General features: G+C 43.3%; 1 protein-coding gene across 1 annotated transcript in view; it reads right to left on the reverse strand.

Moving 5' to 3' along the window:
* The window catches only part of LOC308281719 (teneurin-3), a gene marked incomplete at its 3' end in the record, with an annotated part of 198,473 nt that overhangs the window by 148,480 nt on the left and 25,512 nt on the right, over positions 1-24,481 (reverse strand). The window contains exons 4-8 of the mRNA XM_080721996.1: positions 18,383-18,466; positions 14,840-14,964; positions 6,783-7,068; positions 4,758-4,859; positions 3,485-3,679 (exon numbers count right to left, since the gene is read on the reverse strand). Coding sequence (XP_080578122.1) covers positions 3,485-3,679; positions 4,758-4,859; positions 6,783-7,068; positions 14,840-14,964; positions 18,383-18,466 — 792 coding nt within the window. The remainder of the gene's footprint in view (positions 1-3,484; positions 3,680-4,757; positions 4,860-6,782; positions 7,069-14,839; positions 14,965-18,382; positions 18,467-24,481) is intronic.

A 24,481-nucleotide genomic window follows, 5' to 3' on the forward strand; every position in this document is an offset into this window, starting at 1 on the left:
CAGAATATGGACGCTAGGGTTCAAGTGGTTAATATAAAATTGGGGGGAAAAGTTTCTATCACACAAAGATTCGGAGGACCCCCTGTAGTAACTCTGAGGACCCCCTAGGGGTCCAAGACCCCCTGTTGAAGACCCCTGCTCTACACCATATACTGTACCTTAGGTAATTGGTTCTTGAACATTTTAATTTAAAGGACCCAATACCTCTGAGAGTGATCAAATGTGTACCCTGTCAGAGTTACAGTACAGACCTGTGAGGGACCATTTGCATGAATTTCCAAGCCCACTTGCAGAACCACAAGCTTTTAAGTGACAATGATGTTGACCACAGGAGTGCAATTTAGATAGCATGCTATTTAAACAGATTCATTCAGGTCCAGATTTCCCCTGGTATCCTAGAGTTTCAATGCACCGATTGTTATATTCAGACTGTATTTTAGTCCATGGCTTTGCTAGTATCCTCGTTACTCGAGGCACAACACTGTCTCTCTGCATTCTCTTATTCACTATCTAAATGCCAAAATTGTAACGTGCAAATTGTACAACAGCCAATCTACGCACGCACACGTTGTGAGCTTGTAACATTTTCCCCAAATGGTTCGCCAAGAATAGAGATGCTATGGTTATGTAGCGCTATATTGGATCACTCTAAATGATACATCACTCTGTGCGGAGGGATGTACTTTATCATTATTGGAGTGATCTAATTCATTCACATATCCGTGGTTACCTACGTAACCTTTAATAGAGGCGGAAGTTATTGCTTTCTGACGGGAACGTTCCGAAGCATAACTATTCATTACGTCAAAAACATCCAGCAAAACTAAAGACGCCGCAAATCCAGCTAAATCCCGCTGAATCCCACTTTGCTTTCAATAAACTTGCCATAATTCTTTCCATCTTCCTTCATTAATTTTCGCAAGCTAAGCTGCCACCATTACAGGGGCTTAAGCTGTCATAACTCATTGAGAAAAGAAAGGGGAAAAAAAAGTTTATGGGGGGAGATTTGTATTTGGTGTGGCGAAAAAGATATCTCAAATATGTCCATTTCCAGGCCATTGGCTTTTTTTGTATATTTCAAAACTATGGGAGTTTCCCATAGTTGTCCCATAGTGGCTGAAATAAAACAATAAAAAATAAACGGTATACAGAAGCATACAACACAAGTAAAGGTGTGCCTACAACATAGTCTTGCAGTATGTTTTTCATTACATTGCGCTCAAATATGTGGCTGTGGACAAACGGATCGCAATACAATATATGGCTATATGGGCGTATCAGGGTTTGTTTATGGTTATGCCTGGGACAGAGTGGCCGTGGTCCTGCCTATATATGGGCGTATGAGGGTTGAGTCAAAGTGGCATCAAAGGTCCGCCGGCCTTAAGCCAATTAAGGATAAGTGTAGGATATAAAGGACATAAGGATATAGGATGAGTGATCTATGACGGTTTTACATATAGTTTTACATACATTCTCTCTGAATTACAGACCTGCAAGCATAAATGGTAAATGGTGCATTTATATAGCGCTTTTATCCAAGGCGCTTTACATAGATTGTGCATTACATTCACCCATTCACGCACACATTCATAAACCGGTGGCGGAGGAAACCATGCAAGGCACCAGCCTACTCACCGGGAGCAACTAGGGGTTCAGAGTCTTGCTCAAGGACTCTTCAACATTAACTCAGGGGGAGCCCGGATTCGAACTGGGAACCCTTCGTGCTCTAATAACGGTTTCTCTACCCCTGAGCTATGCTGCATCCTTTTGGAGCGGCTGGTCGTGGTCGATCCCCACACTAGACGTTGAGAGTCACATACATAATGTAGACCTAGCTCTGGTCCAGAGCGTCAGCTGCACTGAAGCTCTGACAGGCGGCTGACTAAAAGACTAAACCAGGATTTCTCTACCCCTACGAGGGCTCAACCTCAGTCAAAATAAACAAAACTACTTTGCTATTCACCTAACCAAAGGTAGTTTTGCGTTGTTGAAAGTGTATTCTCGGCGGTGGGAAACCTCTCAACACCCCACCCACTCTATAAAATACATTATTTTTGACATGAAATAAAATGCATCCAACTCGATCCAAATCGACCGCCGCTTATTTCCGGGTTGTGTCTGCGGTGGCCGCAGGGTGTGTTTTATTTCATGACAAAAATAATGTATTTTACAGAGTGGGTGGGGTGCTGAGAGGTTTCCCGCCGCAGAGAATAGCCTTTCAACAGTACAAAACTACCTTTGGTTAGGTGAGTAGTGAAGAAGTTTAGTTTATTTTGCCTGAAATTGAGCCCTCGCAGGGGTAGAGAAATCCTGCTCAGAGAGTCAGTGCAGCTGACGCTTTGGACCAGAGCTAACGTAGACCCTACTATCTATATAGACCCAGCTCTGTCTTTAAGTGCTTCTAGAAACTAGTGTGTGTAGCAGGTTCCGTTTAGCACGCTAACCCGTTTCTCATTAGCAGACGCTAAAAAAGTGGCCGCAGACTCCTTTAGAGACCCCCAGCCCTCCAAGAAAAAAAGGAAAAATAAAAATAATGTTTTTGTTTGGTTAACCACTTGAAAGGGAATTTCACTTTAAGACACTTCTGATGTCATTTTCACTTGGACTCAGGCTTTCAGTGTGTGCACCCCAGACGGTCTTTAAGTTGCTTGATTCAATATTTTAGATATTTGATATTAATGTGATCAGACACGCCCGCCGTCCTATAAGACCCATTCAACTTTGTACTCCACGTTTCCCCCCGTTAGGCTCATTGGAAACACACACGTCCCTGGTTCTGGTTACTGGTGTAGTGTGTCCTTCTAATGTGTGGGGAGGACACCTTCCATTCTTCCATTAGTTACTTCACTTAAGTACAGTTTTGGGTGTTTTTAATTTACTTGAGTAGGCCTATTTCTGATTTTCTGTACTTTTACTTCTACTCCACTACATCTCAAGAGACAGATGTTGTACTTTTATACTCTTCTACAATAATTTAAAACTTCAGTTTAGTACTTTCTCACTTTGTAGAATGAACAAAACATACATTCAGGAAGAAACCAGACATACATAGGGAAGATATGTAACTTCATAGACACATACAAAACAGAAAAAAGTACAAAACTACAGCACCAACTCTTTATACCATTGGTGTATACAATATACCAAACGTTATGCACATGTACAGCTGAGGATGCTTCTTTCATTCTCTTTGCTCTTTTGCCTTTTGCACTCTCTTTCTTTCCTACGTCATTATTCCTTATTATTACTTATTTTTATCTTTTTAGATGTGTTGTTAATTGTTGTTTTGTTGTTATTTTATATATACCACTGCATTGTCTGAAGGAAGCCGAACAAAAAATACGTTTTACTCTTATGTACCTGTACAAAATACGTAACAATAAAGTACAACCTTGAACTTTGAACCTTAAGTAAAACATGCGAGTACTTTTCCCACCACTGGCGGGAGTGAGGGGAGGAGGCTTAGGCCTACACTACTACTCACCTTCCTCGCAGTTGTCTCCCTTGTAGCCGGTGTTGCAGATGCAGGCTCCCATGATGCAGATGCCGTGGCCGCCGCAGTGGATGTCCACGCACTGGTTGGACGGCACGTCGCACTCTGTGCCCTTCCAGCCGCTGTAGCACTGGCAGCGCCCGCGAGAGTACTGGCCGTTCCCGCTGCACAGCACCGGACACGCAGCTGGCGAAGAGGGGGGACAGCAAGGGACAAACAGAGACAGATTAAACCATTATAACCCATTAACTAAGACTGAGAACGCATCAGTGTTCACATAACCACTTTAACCATTCTTTTTTTTATACTTTGGCTACTCAAAAATAGCAGATATACAAGCTCATACATTATAGAGAGATAGGCCAAAATAATCCTATTGGAACTGGGCAATTTTGAGGCATTGTGAGATTGTAGATTGGCTATTTTGTTTTTTTAAAGATTTGTTTTGGGGCTTTTGCCGTTATTGATAGGACAGTAGACTGACAAAGGTCGTCTGGATCGGGAATCGAACCGACAACGCCGCCAGGCATCCATGCCTATGTGGCAGTGCGCCTGGATCCAGTAGCTCAGCGGGCACACCCAGATTGGCTATTTTCACAGGCAATATTTGGCAATTTAGCTCACAACGTGTCGAGAGCTTGTCGATAGGCTATTTTCGGCGAAAGCATCCCCCAAAAGAAAATAGAAAATACAAAAAACTGACAGACAGATACGCTTGTAGATATACGTATACGATAGGAAGCAGTGTCCGAAGTGATCCATAAACCAATAGAGAGAGAGAGAGAGAATCAAGGTTCTTGACAGCAGTGGTGGAAGTTAACTAAGTACATTTACTTAAGTACAATTTTGAAGTACAGTATATGTACTTCACTTGAGTATTTCCACTACATCTCAGATGCCAATATTCGATGCCAATACTTTTGCACTTTCACGCAAGTACATTTTGAATTCAGGACTTTTTACTTGTAAAAGAGTATTTCTACATGGCAGCATTGATACTTTTACTTGAGTAAAACAACTGAGTACTTTGTCCACCCCTGCTTGACAGTAATAGAATGAAGTCTTCAGCATCTGCAGGTTACAACCACTGCTGAGATAACAAGTCCCTCCAATTACTGCCTCTGTCACACTGTCAACTCGCACGTTGTTTGTCATATGCGTGTGCGTGCATGCATGCGTGCGTGCGTGTGTGTGTGTGTATGTGTGTGTGTGTGTGTGTGTGTGTGTGTGCGTACACGTTTGTGTGCCTGCGTGCGCATCTTACCTCTGGAGCAGTCAGGCCCAAGGAACCCTGGGAAACAGTGGCACGTCCCTGAGAGACAATCTCCGTTTCCATGACAATTCTGAGGACACTCCATGATCGACTCTGATTGAGCGGAGAGGGAGGGAGGGAAAGAGAGAGAGAGACACAGAGAGAGAGAGACAAAGACAGAGACAGAGAGAGAAATGGACAGATGTGTGAAAAAGGGAGCGACAGACAGACAGACAGAAAGACAGACAGACAGAGTGTTAGTTGACGATCAGGGGCGTCACAAGGGGGGGAAAGGTGGGACTGAGTTACTAGGGCCCAAGGTGGAGGGGCCTTAATTATTTTATACTTCAGTTATTGAAAAATAGCAGATATACAAGCTCACTGTGAGCTTGTAGATCTGCTATTTTAGAAAAATCCTGAAAATGCATGTGTATGTCTTTTTTAAACAAACATTTGTAACTCAAATGTTACTTCTGGGAGGTCCCTGGAACTACATATTTTGAGATGGGGGTCCGTGGCCAAATACCTATCATTTTGGGGGTCCTTCACACGAAAAGGTTTGAGCACCACTGACATAGAAACATAGGTTTTTAAAAAACCTATGTTTTTTAAAAGGATTTGAAATATTCAAAGACTTGGGACACATTTTCACGGTTTTCAAAAAGAGCAGATATATCTGCTATTTATCAATAGCTAAAGCACAAAATGTGAGTGTACCCCCCGGGCCCAGGATTTGGTGTGACACCCCTGCCGGACACGCTGCCCTCTCCATCAACCCCTCTCGCAGCGGTTGCCCAGGTTACCGCCCGTCAGCCAATCAACACCTTCTCACTTCCAATTATCATCTCACACTTTCCCCTCTGACATGCTGAACAGTGCACGCACACACACACACACACACACACACAAACATAGAAAGGCTTGTTGAAAGCAACACACGCATACACACACACACACACACACACACACACACACACACACACACACACACACACACACTGGCCGACCCCTTTCGAGGCCGTCGGCCAGCATTTCTAATGAATCTGTCTTAAGCTAGCTGCATGATGTGAAAATATGTATTGGTTTAAATATATTAATGTCACCACTGTGTGCATGACAAATACGTCTACGTGTTGTGAGATATTGAATCATGATGTAGCATAAATTAGCTTTTATTTCTGTAATCTGCACTGCAATCATTTCCAGATCAGCAGTCAAATGAAATGACGCCTCATCGGGGCGGGACCCCCTCAACGCCCCTCCACGGACCCCCACGTTCAACAACACTGCTTCAGGACACTCAAGATGTGAGCGCCAATTATCCGGTCGCTGACATGTTTTGGCGCTCGCCGTTAGGGGTGCGCAATATATTGAAAATGCATGGGTCATTATGGAGTGTTTGGCCCTGTTTGGCCCAGCTCAGACCTAGCCTCGCACGGCCATCCCGAGCTACGTCATCACCAATGTGCTTCCTTTCTCGGTCTGGTGTCCCTCCCATCGAGTCTCTTTATGAGAACTTGGGTTCTCAATTTCCAATCAAATGGGTGCATTTGGAGCGACCCGCCTCACACCGCTCCTGATTGGTCGAGCGGCTGCTACAGCTCTAACATTTTGAAAACAAACATGGCGGCCCCCCTACCCGATGTGACGTTACAAATCGCAAATAAAAGCTGTATTAAGCAAACTTTTATCTGAAATCAACGGCATCTCATAACTGAGACAATGAACAACAGTTTGCACCTTTGGAATTTCTGTCTGGAAAAGACGTATTTTCTGTTCTGTCGAAGATGTTTTGATGCGCTGATGACTACGGACTAGACCCGTCAGTCAAAGTGAGTAACTACGTCATCGTAAAGCGCTCAGACCTACTCTGGATTGGATACTTTTTAGTACCGCGTTTAGTACCACTGTCACACCACTCTACCCAGGTCCTTGTAGTGGAAAACCTGGCACAAGTGATCGTGTGGAGTGGTGTGGTGTTGGGCCATGTCAGTGGAAAAGGGGCTTATGTGTGCTCGTGCCTGGGCCTGTACTCACCTATGATGATGGTGTTGTAGACGACCTGTTCGGTGTTGCGTCCGTCGTTGTAGAAGGCCAGGTGCCAGATGCCCGTGTCCAAGAACTGGATGAAGCCCGCCTCGTGCACGTTGACCGAGCGCACGTGGCGGGCGGTGCCCGCCGCCCCCAGCAGCCCCGCCGCCTCCTCCAGCTCCTGGGCGCCCCCCGGCGCCAGGGAGCGCGCCCGCGCGTTGTCGGCGTCGCTCAGCGCCCTCTTCTCCTTGGAGATGAGGCGGCTTCCGTCCAACAGCTCCACGAAGTCATACTGGAGGAGAGAAAAGCAAAAATGGGAATTAATGAAGTTCATAAATAATGATAAGGAAGACATGTTTGGGCTCTTCCCCCCCCTCCCCCCCTTTTCCCTTAACCCATTTAGGCCTGGGATTATTTTATACTTTAGTTATTGAAAAAATATTTTTGAAAAGTCATGGAAATTTGTGCAAATCTTTGAATATATGTATTTTTAAAGTGAACATTTGTAACTCGAATTTAGCTTCTGGGGGGTCCGTGGAACTAAATATTTTGAGACGGGGTCCGTGGCCAAATACATAGGCTATAATGTTGGGGGTCCTTCACATGAAAAGGTTTTAGCACCACTTATATAGAAACATATTATGTTTTTTTTTTTCTTCAAAAAACCTTAGCAGGATTCAGAAGACACTTATAGAATCGGGTATAAATATTCAAAGACTTGCACAGGATTTCTTTTTTTTTTCAAGATTTTTCTAAAATAGCAGATCTACAAGCTTGCAGCGCGGCACTAAGTGCTGCGCTGGAAGCCTGAAGAGGAAGGTTACGTGCTGCTTTAATGATATTGTCTTAACATGTTTTGACTCAATAAACTATATTAAAAAAGTAGTGTTAAATAGCTGTATAGTATGATAGTAATCACTGCTATAGGGTTTGTTTGTTTAGTAACAGGGATCTCTGCAGCTCATTTAGTAAACCAAACATGTATTTTCAAGGTCAGCAAACCAATTTCATCCAATCAGTAGAGAGAACATCATACAGGATACGGGGTAAACAAGTGAAATTGGAAGTGATTGGCAGATAAAATCTGAATGGGAACACCTTGAATCCCCTCTTCTTTCCATCTCTCCATCCCCTCGTCTCCTAATCCCTTCATCTCTCACTCCAGCAACCGTATTTGAATAAACTATCCACTGAAAGAAACCAATCAATGCCCTACGTCTTCACGCAACACTGTCTCATATTGTATCTTCATATTGTACACCAGGGGTCTTCAACAGGGGGTCCGGGACCCCTATGGGGTCCTCAGAGTTACTACAGGGGGCCCTCTAAATCTTGTGTGATAGAAACATTTTTCCTCCTTTTTTTATATTAACCACTTGAACCCTATAGTGACCATATTCTGAGAACTTTAGCCAAAAATAGCAGATCTACAAGCTCATGTTGTGAGCTTGTAGATCTGCTACTTTTGATAAAGAGGTATGGTGCAGGGGGGAAACAGAGCAGACTAAGTACAGAGTGAAAGGTCAAGTTTATTAAGTATTGACGGTTCAAGTGGTTAAATATCGGAAAACACAAATTGACATGAATCCAAAATACACTGATGATTGTGCTGTCAAACAATGAAACTACAGTATTTTCTGGACTATAAGGCGCACCTGACTATAAGGCGCACTGTCAATGAATGGTCTATTTTCAAACTGTTTTCATATATAAGGCGCACCTGACTATAAGGCGCACATAATAGACGCTACCGTTGCGTTATGCATCCAACAGATGGAGCTGTGCTAAAGGGAATGTCAATGTCAATGAATGATCCATATATAAGGCGCACTGGACTATAAGGCGCACTGTAGTTTTTTGAGAAAATTAAAGGCTTTTAAGTGCGCCTTATAGTCCGGAAAATACGGTATATGGAATCTGTGAAAAGGTTGCTTCATCTCTCTCTCAACTAAGGGGTCCTTGGTCTGAGAACGTTGAAGACCCCTGACTGTGTTGCAGATTAAAGCTTTTCATAGATTTCATCGCAAAGTTCACCGTCACCTACAACCAATCAGGGTAGCACAAAGGTGATACACCCGCCCTACATTTGCATACTGGGTCCTGGTTGGTTCCCTCACGACTTGGGTGCTGAGACTAGTGTGTGTGTGTGTGTGTGTGTGTGTGTGTGTGTGTGTGTGTGTGTGTGTGTGTGCGTGTGCGTGTGCGTGTGTGTGTGCGTGTGCGTGTGCGCATGTGCGCGTGCATGTACTGTGGGTTGGAGAGCAGCCACCAGCTAATAAGCAGCATCGACTGCGGAGGTCCATTTAAATGGACATCAATACTCCCAACACATGAGAGTTGAGCACACACTGGATAATTACATACTGTACCTGCTGTCGATCGAAGACACGCACGCACGCACGCACAGAGGTGTAAAGTAACTAAATACATTTACTTAAGTACTGTACTTAAGTGCAATGTTGAGGTATGTGTAGATTGTGTACTTAGAGTACTTTGAGTATGTCCAATTTCCAATACTTTTACTTGTACTCCGCTACATCTCGGAACCAAATATTGTACTTTTACTCCACTACATTTATATGAAAACTTGAGTTACTTTGCATATATAAATTATTATAATATAAAACATACATTAATCCACTATAGACCTATTTTATAATAGGCTTTTTGAAAATAGCCGATCTACAAGCTCACAACGCGTCGCATAGTGACGCATTGTGAGCTTGTAGATCGGCTATTTTCAAACATTTTGTTTTTATTTTTTGGAAATGTAAGTATATTTTGATGCCAAGACTTTTACTTGTAAGTAACAGAGTATTTCTATATTGCAGTATTGATACTTTTACTTAAGAAATACATGTGAGTACTTTTTCCACCACTGCGCACGCACGCTCTCTCTCTCTTTCTCTCTCTCTCTCTCTCTCTCTCTCTCTCTCTCTCTCTCTCTCTCTCTCTCTCTCTCTCTCTCTCTCTCTCTCTCTCTCTCTCTCTCTCTCTCTCTCTCTCTCTCGTATGCACGTATGCTTATAAAAGTCAAGATGACTTCCTTTCTTGTTTGGTTGCCATAGAGAGAGAGAGAGAGAGAGAGAGAGAGAGAGAGAGAGAGAGAGAGAGAGAGAGAGAGAGAGGGAAAGAAAGCTAACGTAGCTTTGTGTGTGTGTGTGTGTGTGTGTGTGTGTGTGTGTGTGTGTGTGTGTGTGTGTGTGTGTGTGTGTGTGTGTGTGTGTGTGTGTGTGTGTGTGTGTGTGTGGTTATACTCTGACTAATTACATGTCTAGCGGTGATCGAAGTTCCTATGCTGTAAATGGAGCGTAATAAAGACATATTGACTCACACACGCACGCATGCACCCACGCACACACACACACACACACACACACACACACACACACACACACACACACACACACACACACACACACACACACACACACACACACACACACACACACACACACACACACACACACACACACACACACACACAATGTGAATGAAGGCAGTTATGCAATTAACCATTCACATGACAATTAATCACTATCTCTTTGGGACTGATTAACCGGGAAAAAATTATAACAATATAAATGATTAAAATATATGTAATTGTTCTTCATACAATACTGTGTTTCTCGAGCAGTTTTACAAATACATTCTTGTTTTTAGTTCTCAGCCTGGATTCAAACACATCAATTAGAGTGTGGTGCTAATCTCACATGCAGCCTGCCGGACTGATCAGCGACAACGTCTTTGTACAGAGAAGAACCTCTACTAATTATTATTTCATTTAAAGTTCATAGTGCAAGCGTGAATAAGGCTGAAAACTCTGAGCAATACATCTCAGATAGGGCAAAATCGTGATATTTCGATGTCCCGCTGTTTCGAATCCCCAGTACTCCGGTTAGGGTTAGGTTAATGGGTTAGGTTTAGGGTTAGGGTTAAGATTTAGACTTATGCACTAGGTTAGCGTTCACCCGCGATGGCAGGTTACCATTCACTGGTGATTCAGACTACTGGCCGCTTGAAACAACGGCACATCGAAACTACGCGCCCCTCTGACACAAGTGAGGTCACAAACTGGTCAGAGATCCACATTTTTCTTGAGTCGACGTACAACAGTATTAGTAGTCACAAATCATTCGAAAGTTCATTCTGAGAGTAAGAATGGAAACTAGGCCCTTTCCTGTTTTTGCTGTATATCTTGGCAGAGAATTAACCAATCTTCAGGCACAACAATGCGTCGCGTTGTGAATGTTGGCCTCAGAGCGGGGGACTCTAGGGTTCATGTCGATTTAAGGGACATGCGGCTTTGTATTCCAACATAAACCCCCCATTTACATTGCGCTTTAGTTTTTTAATGGCCCGGCTTTATGAAATAAATGAAAGGCTTTGCTCTGAAAAGCGTCGCTGATAAAGGGCCAATTAGGCAAAGCAAGAAGGCGACGCAAAGCGTTTCCAGAAAGACAGACGACTGTTTGGTGTTGTTTTGGAACGCCGTTCACCTTGCAGAGCTTTGTGTCCAACATGAGACGGATGGCTTTGTTTGCCGCCTTTGAAATTGCGCAGTTGTCCTACTTACAACTTAGTGATGGAGCTGGCTGCTGTGTTCAGCTAGGGCCTGTGATATTATGCACTGCAAGGGTATTCATATACAGTAGTAATGAATATGGAGGCACGGTATACGGTTAACTATGGCTAATTGTGAACAATACATAGTGCAGGGGTCTTCAACAGGGGGTCCGGGAACCCTATGGGGTCCTCAGAGTTACTACAGGGGGGGGGGGGGGCACCAAATTCTTGTGTAATAGGATAATTATTTACAATTAAAAACTTTGAGGAGAACTTTAGCCAAAAATAGCAGATCTACAAGCTCTCAACCCCTGCGAGGTGTTGAGAGCTTGTAGATCGGCTATTTTCAGCAAAGAGCGAGGTTTGCTGTAGAGGTAAAAAAGAGCAGACCAAGTACAGAGTGAAAGGTCAAGTTTACTACGTATCGACGATTGAAGTGGCTAAATGTCTGAAAAAAAAAAAAAAACATTAACACGAATCCGACAGTGCTGTCAAACAAGTCGATAAAAATCTGCATAATGAATTAATACAATATGTAGAGGGGGTCCCTGCTTCATCTCTCACTCAGTTAAATGGGTCATTGGCCTGAAAACGATGAAGACCCCTGACAGTGCATGGTAGCCATACAGTATCTTGGTCAGTCGCTACAGCAGTGGTTTTCAACTCTTTTCATACTACGGTCCATTATTTAGGGACCAGCAATTGTTTTTGCCTATCACACGTAAAAAGTAGACTATTTTGTTATCGTTTGACAACATTTTGTCCACACTTCCATGCTGCATTGATGTTGGTACCACAGGAGAGATAACAGGCAAACGTTGATCAAAATTGATTCTTCTACAGTGTACATCCTCTAATGGGGTAGACTTCTTGTCTCAAGAGTTAAAGATCTATAAGGGTCCATTTGGTTACCAACTCTCCATCATTTAGCTGGGGACCACATGGAACCCACTGCGCTATAGCATCAATCGAGGCTAGAACATGTCAGGATCCCCCTAGTGGGTCCTCAGAGTTACTACAGGGGTTCCGCCAAATCTTTGTGTGATCATGTTTGATCACTTGAACCCTAGCATCTCTATTCTTAGTGGAACATAAGCCAAAAAATAGCCAATCTACAAGCTCACAACGCCTCGCACTGCGAGGCGTTGTGAGCTTGTAGATTGGCTATTTTTTGGCACAGAGGTTTGGTGTATAGGGAAACGAAGAGCAGACTAGTAGGTATTGACAGTTCAAGAGGTTAAATATATGGAAATATGCATTAGTCCAACCTAACCAGATGATAGTGCTGACAAGTCTAAACTGTAATAAAGAAATAATCCATGTACATTTTTAATCTACAACACAATTTTATACGATATGTAGTGGGGGTCCCTGATTCATCTCGCTCAGAGCTAAGGGGTCCTTGGCATGAAAACGTTGAAGACCACTGGTCTAAACCTACGTCGCACTGCCAATCCAACTGATATGCCCAGAGATGTATGGGGCTTTTAAGCCGTGACATCATTTTGTAGGCAGAGGAGAACTCTGCCCCCAGAGCATTTTCTGTCCCTCGCTATTTCAACAGATCCGAGACAAAAAAACGACTAAAGTATAATTCTAACACTTTCCTTTCAACAACAAAGAGAAGAAAAATGTGTAAATAGTAAAAATAGTAAAAAGATTCACGGAAACTGGGAGCAGAAATTCTCCTCTGCCTACAAAATGATGTCATACTTAACAGCCCCATTGGCAATTCCTGGTCCCTTTTATGCCCATATACTGTATGTAGATCCCTGTATCTGTCAGTACTTGTGATCAGTATAATGTCTATATATGGGCATACTCCCTTAAGCCAATTTGAATATAGCATGAGTAAAAACAAGATTTCCCCAGAGGACTGCAGGGGACATACAGAGTGTGTATGAGCGTGCGTGCACGTGTGTCTCACAGAGACACGCAAAAGGGATCGTAAGGACATGTCAACATCCCTAAACTGAAAGAGATACAGTGACAGCACGCACGCACGCTAAAAACGCACGCACGCACGCACACACGCATGCACGCAAACGCACACACGGCAAGACAAATGGGAGGCAAAGTGTGTGAAATCGTGCGTTGCGAGTGTTCCCTCAAACGCTAAACAGAAAAGACACCGCATATGAAATAATGTGCAAATCCTCGGTGGGATTCGGTGCAAAATCATTTTCCTGTCTCGTGATTTTTAAGACCAAAGGCGTTCAAAAACCTGGCAGAGAATGTTTGCTTCAAACGAGTCTTTTATCACAGCACCAGCCAACCTTTCTAGTGATGTGTCACTCAAACCCCTGGCTGAAAAGATTTTGCATGTTGTGTTTATTCATGTATGGTTCAAAATGCTACGTAGAAAACCTTGTATGTTCAAATGTTGTTATTATTCAGTCAAAAACTCTTGTTAAAAAAGAGGCGCATGACCTCATTGTAAGTTATGCGGGAACGCTTACTGAGTGGCAAAAAAGAGAAAAAAAAAGAAAAAGGAAAGAACTTTCTGGCCCACACATCCAAACGGAAAAGTCCTTCTGATTGTATTAAACAACATTTAACTTATCAACATTGCAGCTGTACTGGCAGCTTGGATTATCTTTCTATCTTTCTATATCTGCAAAGTTTTTGTTTCATAAAGGCCAGAGACATTTTTGTCCATAAAGTCCATGCATGTGGTTACAAGTGTTGGAGTTAGGAGGCGCTCGTTTTCAATAACGCAACGTCCTGCTGCCTCCTGCGTTACCTTCAACAGGTGGTAACCTCAGGACTGCTGAGTGATTTCCCACAAACGCGTCCAAACTCCAACTCGAAGTTCACGACCTGTCGCATTGCGACGCGAGCTTGTAGATCGGCTATTTTAAAACAGTCAATCTACAGACAATCTACATTTTCAAACAACCTACATGTAGGTATAATTATCTGAAAATAGCAGAAACACTGGATCTGCGAGCTCACAACGTGTCACAATGTGATACGATGTGAGCTTGTACATTCGCAATTCGTTGCTATATTTTTGCACAACACTCTAGCTCAAAGCAGCAGTGCATTAATTCATGAAAAAGCTGAACCCGGAGATACAAGGTTTCTGCCTGACACCGGCATCATTCAACACTGCATCACCACCTGAGGTGAGAGTTATCCAGACGCATGAATTCAAATCCTTTAATACGTATTCAAAACTGTGAATGTCCCTCCGAGCGCCTCAGAGCCTCTCAGATCGTTTAGCAGAGGCGTTATGCATTTTAATGAGCCATAAGTCCATTTGAATAGCAATACTTTTTTATTATTATTATTTATTTTAGCTCTGATTCATTTTGTATTTTTCTTTTTCATGAAACACATGCAAAACCCAACGTCCACATTCTGAAGCAGACATTCGGCGAAGATAGTCGGTACAATCTGACAACGTGTGTGTGTGTGTGTGTGTGTGTGTGTGTGTGTGTGTGTGTGTGTGTGTGTGTGTGTGTGTGTGTGGTGTGTGCGCGTGCATGTCCTACCTGTGTGTGTGTGGGAGGCAGGCCCTTGCGTCCGTACACGCCCACCAGGGCGTCTTTCTGCACGGAGATGTTGAACTTCAGGAACTGGGGCTGGTCTATGTACAGCTGGGACCTCCAGAAGATGCCTAGAGACACACACACATACACACACACACACACACACACACACACGCGCGCGCGCGCGCACGCACACACACGCACACACACACACACGCGCACGCACACACACGCACACACACACGCGCACGCACACACACACACACACAGGAGACACAATGACAAATGAGACCATGTCCATTTGAACTCCTCCTTCAACCCTGCTAACTCTCTCTCTCTCTTTCTCTCTCCCCTCCCCCCCCCCCCCCCTTTGGCATGAGAAAACGTACGTTTATATTGCCAAAGCAGGCGTCAAACAAAATGCAATCACAACTGAGAAATGATGTGCAATTAAAAGGAAACAAAAGACTGCATGAACAGAGCTGTAATTTGTCACGTTGCAACCCTAGCTTTGCAAAACCATGGAAAAAATGTTTAATTGTTCCTGCACCTCTGGGAGCTTGGACTGACATGCACTAAAAGGACACCTTTATATACAAGCTCACTGCGAACTTGTAGATCTGCTATTTTTGAAAAACCATGTAAATTTGTGCAAACATTTGAATATATATATATTTTTTAAGCGAACATTTGTAACTCAAATATTTGCTTCTGGGGGCTCCCTGACACATAGTATTTGGAGACGGGGGTCAGTGGCCAAATACATATGATTCTAGGGGTGACATGAAAAAGTTAGAGAACCACTGACATAGAAACGTGCGTTTTCCCAAAAAACGTAGAAGCATTTAGAAGACACTGGAATTGGGGAAAAAATATATTCAAAGACTTGCCCAAATGTTCACGATTTTTCAAAGATAGCAGATCTACAAGCTCGCAGTGCGGCACCTGGTGCCACGCTGTGAACTTGTATTTCTGCTATTTTGGGGTTAAAGGGGACTTCCGGTGGAGTGTTATTCTTACTGTAATCTCATGTTATTCCATCCAATAGAGACAAAAATAAATACATTTTATCTTTGACCGGAGGGCATGGGATTTAACGGCAGTTAAATAGGTCCCATCCTATTTTACAGTACACTTTAAGACAGAATAAGTCAGACTAAAGCCATAATAAGAAATAATGTGTTGGTAATTAGAACTAATATTATTTTATTAGATAAAAACAAAGACAGAATAGCAGAAAGAGCGAATACATTCTCTGGCACCGGCACCTGCCGCAGAACTGCAGCAGCAGGTACCGCCGCACGACCGGCAGTTTGACCGGCAGTCCCGGCAGTAGGACTGGCGGCCGTCGCACGGAAGGGTAGGTAGGACCGGCATCGCTGTTAACTGCCGCGGCAGCCACCACTGCACGGACCGGCCGCCGGTCCTACTGCCGGGACTGCAGTGCGACTGCCGGTCGAACTGTACCAACACATTATTTCTTATTATGGCTTTATTCTGTCTTATTCTGTCTTATTAGGTCTTAAAGTGTACTGTAAAATAGGACGTTAAATAAAATAAAGGTTTGAGAACCGCTGGTTTGAAACCTGTATTGTCTGTCTGTCTGTCTGTCTGTCTGTCTGTCTGTCTGTCTGTCTGTCTGTCTGTCTGTCTGTCTGTCTGTCTGTCTGTCTGTCTGTCTGTCTGTCTGTCTGTCTGTCTGTCTGTCTGTCTGTCTGTCTGTCTGTCTGTCTGTCTGTCTGTCTGTCTGTCTGTCTGTCTGTCTGTCTGTCTGTCTGTCTGTCTGTCTGTCTGTCTGTCTGTCTGTCTGTCTGTCTGTCTGTCTGTCTGTCTGTCTGTCTGTCTGTCTGTCTGTCTGTCTGTCTGTCTGTCTGTCTGTCTGTCTGTCTGTCTCTCTCTCTCTCTCTCTCTCTCTCTCTCTCTCTCTCTCTCTCTCTCTCTCTCTCTCTCTCTCTCTCTCTCTCTCTCTCTCTCTAGTGTTCTTTCTTTCCGTTGCCTTGTCCATATTGCACCTTCGCTACCACCTACCAGACATGGTCTAACGCGTTCCGTGAGAAATGGAAGTGTGTAAAACAAGGTTTCCAACACCGGGAGCAATTTAACTGGCGTACCGGTAAAAAAAAAAGAAAAAAAAGAAGAAAAAAGAAAAGTCCTCCCGTCGCTGCAGACATCCATTCATAAAGCTTTGTGAAGGTTTACAAACTGCCCTCCAACTATAGAAGCCCATATACATGATCTACAGCCCACTGTGTGTCATTATGACTGTGTAACGCGGATGGAAACTATATATACATTTTTTATTGACCATTATTTATTCAGGGATGACCGTTGAGAGCCAGCTCTCTTTTTCAAGGACGCCCTGAGAAGAACTATATAATGTTGTAATAAAGCACAATATAATGAAACATTAAAAAACATTGCAATACACATATCAAGGGCTACACAAAGCAAGTGCAGTCCTTATGTAATGCACACTCAATGATTCTATTGTCCATTTCCTGAGAGTCCTAGAGTTTGTTCCAATTAGTTTTTTTTTTTTTTTTTTTTTACTTTACTGTTTTAAGTACTTTCACTTCTACTCCACTACATCTCAGAGACAAAACATACATTAACCACTTCAACCCTATATATTTCGGCCATTCGAAAATAGATGATCCACAAGCTCACATTGCGGTGCATTGTGAGCTTGTAGATCTGCATTTTTTTTTTCTTTTATGCCCTTATTGATAGGACAGTAGACTGACAGGAAATGGGAGGAGAGATGGGGAGTGACACACGGCAAAGATCATCAGGATCGGGAATCGAACCGGCGATGCCAACAGGCATCCATGCCTATGTGGCAATGCATAAGTGGTATGCGCCTGGACCAGTAGGCCAGCGGGCGACCAGATCTGCTATTTTCAAAGGATTTTTATGAATTTTATACATTTGAAAACTTGTGAAATAGCAAATTCTGCAAAATAAGTACTTTCTACTTTTGGTACTTTAAATACATTTGGGTACCAATACTTTTGTACTTTTACTCCAGAATTGTTTGAATTCCAAACTTTTACTTATAATAGACTGTTTCTACATCGCAGTTTCAATACTTTTACTTAAACACCACTGGACCCAGATGGTAGCCATGAACATTGAGGATTGCACCTTGACGCCAAATTGAAATGAGTGTTTTTTTTTTTGTTTTGTTTTTTTACTTTAACCACTGTCCGGCTGGCGTCTCTGTTTTAAACAGGTAAGATATAGAATATAGCGCAGTGACTGTCAACTCCAATGGAGCTCAAAGGACTAACATGTGGGAGAGTTTCAGGGAGAGAATTATTGGTGCAAGGTCTTATGTGACACCAATGCACCTATGCAGGTTTATACAGAAAACATACACTATGACACTATTATTCCATGTCTCACACTTACTTAATGTGATGAAATGCAGCTCTGTGTGTGTGTGTGTGTGTGTGTGTGTGTGTGTGTGTGTGTGTGTGTGTGTGTGTGTGTGTGTGTGTGTGTGTGTGTGTGTGTGTGTGTGTGTGTGTGTGTTTGTGCGTATACCTGGTGGGACCTCTTGAACGGCGCGTCTACCTACGTCCACCTCCCCCGTGTCAATAGTGTTGTTCTCTGGAAGGAATAGTTTACCTGGAGAGAGGGAGAGAGAGAGAGAGGGAGAGGGAGAGGGAGAGAGAGAGAGAGGGAGAGGGAGAGGGAGAGAGAGAGAGAGAGAGAGAGAGAGAGAGTTCATTTTCATCGGCCATCGTTGCTTGCTTTTCAATTGAGTAGAAAAGGAGCCCAATCTAAACAAGCCATTGTGCTTTTTTGGTTGTATTCCTATGAGGAGATCTTGTATCTGAACTGTGCTGTGCACGTGCTTTTCCATTGCCAACATCTAATAAAGTATTCAATCAACCAAAGTTACAAGAGGTCATTTTGCATTAAGAGCAAAACACAGGCCATGGTAGTCATGGTCAAGGTTCAAGGTTCAAGGTTCAGTTTTATTTGTCTCCCAGGGGAGAAATTTGTCTTGGAGACAGAGTCACAGCTGCATACATATAAACACTTAACAGAAAAAAACAAGAACAAAAAAGAAACTCAAAAAAAAAGACAGCCAGAAAAATACACATACAACCCATAGAGCCTGTCCTCAATTAGTTATGTGTCTATCATTTAGCATTTTGATTGACAGAGGAACAAACGAGTGCTTATATCTATTATAGTAGCATGTTGGTCTGATGACTTTCTTCCAGACAAACTTACAGGACACTTATTAAGAATCAGGAAGAATCAACATTTATTGGTTTACTGGTGGAAATAAATGGGTGAAATTAGTTTTTCCCCACTTACCCCATTAAAGGCAGTATACTGTACTATTCTACTTAAGGATAACGTGGAACAATATGTTGTGCCCGCAGAGCTTGGTGGTGCCCAGGGCTGCAGCCCCTGAAGCCTGCATGTGTGCATTAAGCCTGCGTTGCGCGGCACTGAGCATTCCGTTGCTGTCGGGCAGAAACCTTATTATTTGATGCTTTTTAATTTGAATCCTGAGTTTGGAAAGTCAGCTTTCAAGTGTTGTGACTCACATACCTGGAATACCTTACAGGCTTCACTTAAGTATAGTTATCTTATTCCCCTAGGGCTTTTTAGAACTCTAAGGCCCGCATTAAGAAATACTTGCAATAAAAAATTGAAAAAAATCAGATGGTGTTGTAGGAGTCCTATTAAGAGGAAAATGTAATGTTTTTAAAAAAAAAATGTTTTTGTAAGATTTTATAGCCATAAATCAAAAATCATAAATCATGCTCTAATTTACATATGGGGGATATTTTTCAAAATAATAACATATGTACATGTTCTAGACATTCTAATGATCACCAAAAAGAATAGTACAGGCATTTTACTTATGTTTTTTTGAGGTATAGCTTCCATGAAAAAGTGAGATGTTGTTCGTCAAAACTCTGGAATTTCAGCGGGTGTGGCGGGTGTGAATGTCAGCCCCTGTGGGGGGTATTTATATGCAAATATTGTGGCCAATGGCATTGTAATACTAAACAATAGAATCCAATGGTGGTGTTTAGGTGGTAGGGGGAGCTAAAATAAAATGATTTAAACCTTTTTTTGGATAAAATACAAACGTTGTAATATTACAACCGTGGGTTAGAGGGTTAAAATCAAACATAAATCAAACTTTGGTCAATCTACTGTACCTGTTTTAATTGATAATTCATGCGATGGAATTCTCTTTTGATTGTGCTGTTGTATTCATTTACATATTCTGTATTCTCATTTACTTTTCATATTGTTGTTGTGTTTTGTAAAATTGCTGTAATCTCTGCACCGCTGAAAAAGAGGTTATACCAGCCCCTCAGTGTGTTTACCGAGAATTAAATAAAGGTTGAAATGAAAAAACTGAGATTTCCATCCGACAGAGACTGTTTCTTTTTGCACTGGCATCAGCTGAAACATTTTCAACGTGGGCGGCTTGGCGCTTGGAAGCATTTCTTTAAGCGAGCGCTTTGACGTTTTCAGACGGAGGGGAAACAGCCTCTGTGGACGACGGACCCCTATATGAGTCTATCTTCATCAATTATTTCTGTGCGTTGCTGTGTTATTCTCTGAAGAGCTCAGATGCTAATACATTCCTTTCTTTTTGATTTTTTAATGTTTTGTATTCCGTTGAACAAAAACCTGCCAATGAAAATTGCTTCAATCCCCAGTCACAACATTAAAAAGAAAAACAATGTGACAGATCTCCCTCACGTAGTCTCATCTACCTCAAACAGTGCTTCTATTTGACTTTTATATGGCACATTAGTGCGCTTCAAACAAAATACAAATGCAGAGAACCTGGCATGCATGCGGAAGTCCCAGCAGACCTGAGATGGTGACGGAATTCGCAGCATGCGATCCGCAGACTTTGCTGCGTCCACCGCTGTACGTAGATACAGCAAATCGTCACTGTCCGGCAGAAACCTTGTATCTCCAAGTTTCAAATGTGTATGTTTTTTAGAAATTAAAGCCTACTTCATCATGGGGGAGGGCAGTGGCTTAGGGGTAGAGTTGCTGTCTTAGAACACGGAGGGTTCCCAGTTCTATCCCGGGATCCCCCTGAGTTAGTGTCGAAGAGTCCTTGAGCAAGACTCTGAACCCCTAGTTGCTCCCGGCGAGCAGGTTGGTGCCTTGTATGGTTTCCTCCGCCATCGGTGTGTGAATGTGTGTGCAAATTGGTGAATGTAATGCACAATCTCTGTAAAGCACCTTGGATAAAGGCGCTTACCATTTATCATACAAAATATTTGCGCAAAAGTAGTGAAAATAGCAGATCTACAAGCACACAACACCCCACGATGCGAGGCAATGTGCGCTTGTAGATTAGCTGTTTTCACTATTTTAAATCGTTTTTAAAACTATAACAAAGAAAAGGAAGGTTTTTCACCCGACAACGACAAAATCATTGCTCTTGGGGCAGAAACGTCTTATCTCCATAATATCATCATACATAGCAGATCTGCAAGCTCGAAACGTGTTTATTCGCAACGCGATTGGAGCTTGTAGATCTGCTACTTTTGACACTTATGATTTAGAATCCTGAAAAGTAACAGTTTTGGACGTACAGGATGAGGTTTTCACCCGACATACACGATGTACAACTTGTACAGTTTGTCGTAGCCGTAGGCAAGGAGAGAGCGCAGGGTTATCTCTGATTGGATGAAATCGGTATCCCGACCAGCACTTGTGCTTTGTTTTCATTGCTACGGAGCTGGAGAGACAGTGTTTGATTAAACTATCTTTCACAATACAGAGGTACTTTTGAACAAAAGAAAACATTTCACTTTCATCACCTTTAACTAAGAGAGCATACACATGGAACCAAAACGGACCTGTGTAAGGGTCCATTTGGTTAAATGAACCCTGAGGATTTCCCAGAGTGCACTGCACTGTGGAGGAGGTGCGGGGAGATTCGATACGTGCGCTATAGAAACTACTCCACGACACGGCACTTAACTTGAGCTACTTAAGACCTAAAGCCGCCAGCCCAAGGCAACTGGGCTTAAACCAGCATTTTATACTGCGAGGAGCGGTGTGTGTGTGTGTGTGTGTGTGTGTGTGTGTGTGTGTGTGTGTGTGTGTGTGTGTGTGTGTGTGTGTGTGTGTGTGTGTGTGTGTGTGTGTGTGTGTGTGTTGTGGTCTAGACATTACGTAGAGTGCACACACGCACACCAATGCTGTGTACTTTAATGTTAAAGAAAGGAATGCAAGGACACAAATCCACAACGTTGCGCAAATACACGCACACACGCGTACGTACGCACACGCACTCTCTCTCTCTCTCTCTTTCTCTCTCTCTCTCTCTCTCTCTCTCTCTCTCTCTCTCTCTCTCTCTCTCCAGGAGAGTGCTGGACTTCCCAAAGAAAGCTGTTCCAAGCTAATTAATGGACCTGGTAATAACAGCTGGGAATCATTAGACGAAACCAGAGAACTTCCTACTATACGTTCGACCCCGCTTCGTGTGTGCGTGTGTGTGTGTGTGTGTGTGTGTGGAGCAGGGGCGCAAATGGGGGGGTGACAAGGTGTTTTGGTCACCTTCCAGGTTCAATTTCGTCCCCTCCATTCACTTCCAGAAGTCCCCCCCGTCCCCCCCAGTCAGGGACCCCCAAGCCAAACTTTTAGGGGTCTGAATTCTGAAAATCACGCACTAAACGCGAGCGATTATTTTTAAGCCCCCCCCATCTAAAATCCCCAAATGGTTTGGTCCAGACCGTCCTGTGCGGCAGTGCCTTTCTAGCCATAGAAGAATAGCTTTCAGTTGACTCAGTGATGACGTCATAATATGGCGACTTGTTATGGCTGTGTGTCCTTATTATAACTCTCTGGGTGTCTGTGACTAGAGTCTAGAGAAGAGCACTGACTGGTGCACTGGTTTCAATTAAATTACTTTCTGGATCTGGACAATGACATTTGACGCTTGTACGTTTATTGGAATTAAATGGATACCAACCTCACGACCTGGCTGTCCCAAGTTGCTACAGAACTAGAAGTTAGAACTATGTACATTTCGGAAGGACCAAGTTGACCACAACAAGCAACAATGGTAAGTTTCTGATGAAGTGTGTGTTTTCGTGTAAGCTTTGGTTGTGTTGGTTATTGCAGTACTAGTGATAACTTCATAAGTAAATAAATAATACATCGTAAAACCGTTAATGCCCGTATCTGAATGAAAATGAGGGGGGAAAACCGCCCGAAAACCGATCTTTGCACGCAAAAAAAACGAAATCGGTCGCGCGAGCAGGTCCCCTCCTATGCATTTACTGGATCTGCGCGCCTGGTGTGGAGGTGTGCGTGCGCGCGCGTGTGTGTGTGCGTGTGTGTGTGTGTGTGTGTGAGACCCAGACTGCAGTATGCTCAATTCAAGTCTTTACTATAAAACTCAACGAGAGAGGTAGCAATCTGCAATCATCCTTCTCTCTCTCTCTCTCTCTCTCTCTCTCTCTCTCTCTCTCTCTCTCTCTCTCTCTCTCTCTCCCATCTCTTATACACACACACATACACACACATGTGCACATATATGCACACACGTGCACATACCATGTGCAGTGCCTGATGAGGCAATTTCGGCCAAAGAATTGCTTGTTTAGGACTGGCCACACACAGTCAGGCACTAAGTTGTGTGAGAGTTGTGTGGGGGAGGCGGGGGGCAGAGACAGCGCAATGCATTCCGGATGGAAGTCTAGTGGTTTGAAGTCTAGTGAGAGTCCTGTGGTTGCACAGAGCACCATCCAACAAGCACGCAACACGCACTAGACTTCAAACCACTAGACTTCCATCCGGAATGCATTGTGCTGTCTCTGCCCCCCGCCTCCCCCACACAACTCTCACACAACTAGTGTGTTCCAGTGAGAGTGCAGCCTATGAACACAGAACTATCTTTCACTTCTCTACCCTCCACTCTTCCTCCTCCCTCTCTCTCCCCAACGTTTTTCATTATATCCTCTGTCAGGTCGCCTGGAGGAGTGTGTCTCTTGTTGCGAGACCCGAAACACCCATAGATTCAAGGTAACAACCCTGATAATGTGTCCAAGTTTGCATCAGTATGTATTGTATGTCTAAAACATTTCAGATCACTAAAATACGGCAAAATAAAAATCAACACTGCTGGCACGTGCACACATAGACATCAAAGGGGGCTTGAGCCCCTGCCCCTTTATCTGCCTGTAAAAAGTGCCCTCTCCAGACCATGAATGCATGGTGAAAGAAAGGCAAATGCCTCCTTTCCATGACATAGGCCTACCTGAAATCCATGCCATTATGCCACATCTCCAGTATTGACTTGATTATGCTTAGTTCAGTGTGGTATCAACATTAGCCGAACCTGGAGCTTGGAGGTCTGCTATTTGTGATATTTCCACAAAAAGGCCCTTTTAGACATTTTAGCCCCTGCCTCTTATCCGTCAGCAAAAAGTGCCCTCTCCAGACCATGAATGCAGTTTTCACTATGGTGAAAGAAATGCAAATGTCCTCTTTCCTTGCCATACGAGAAGGCAGCATTCAATAGAAATGCCTTGTCCAAACTCTCCTAAACTTGAATGCAGCATCTTATGTTGAAATAATCGCTCTCTCTGTAATCAAGTACCAAAAATAGCCGTCCTCCAAGCTTACAAC

The sequence above is a fragment of the Nannobrachium achirus genome, assembly GCF_963921795.1.
Source record: "Nannobrachium achirus genome assembly, chromosome: 3".
NCBI lineage: Eukaryota > Metazoa > Chordata > Actinopteri > Myctophiformes > Myctophidae > Nannobrachium > Nannobrachium achirus.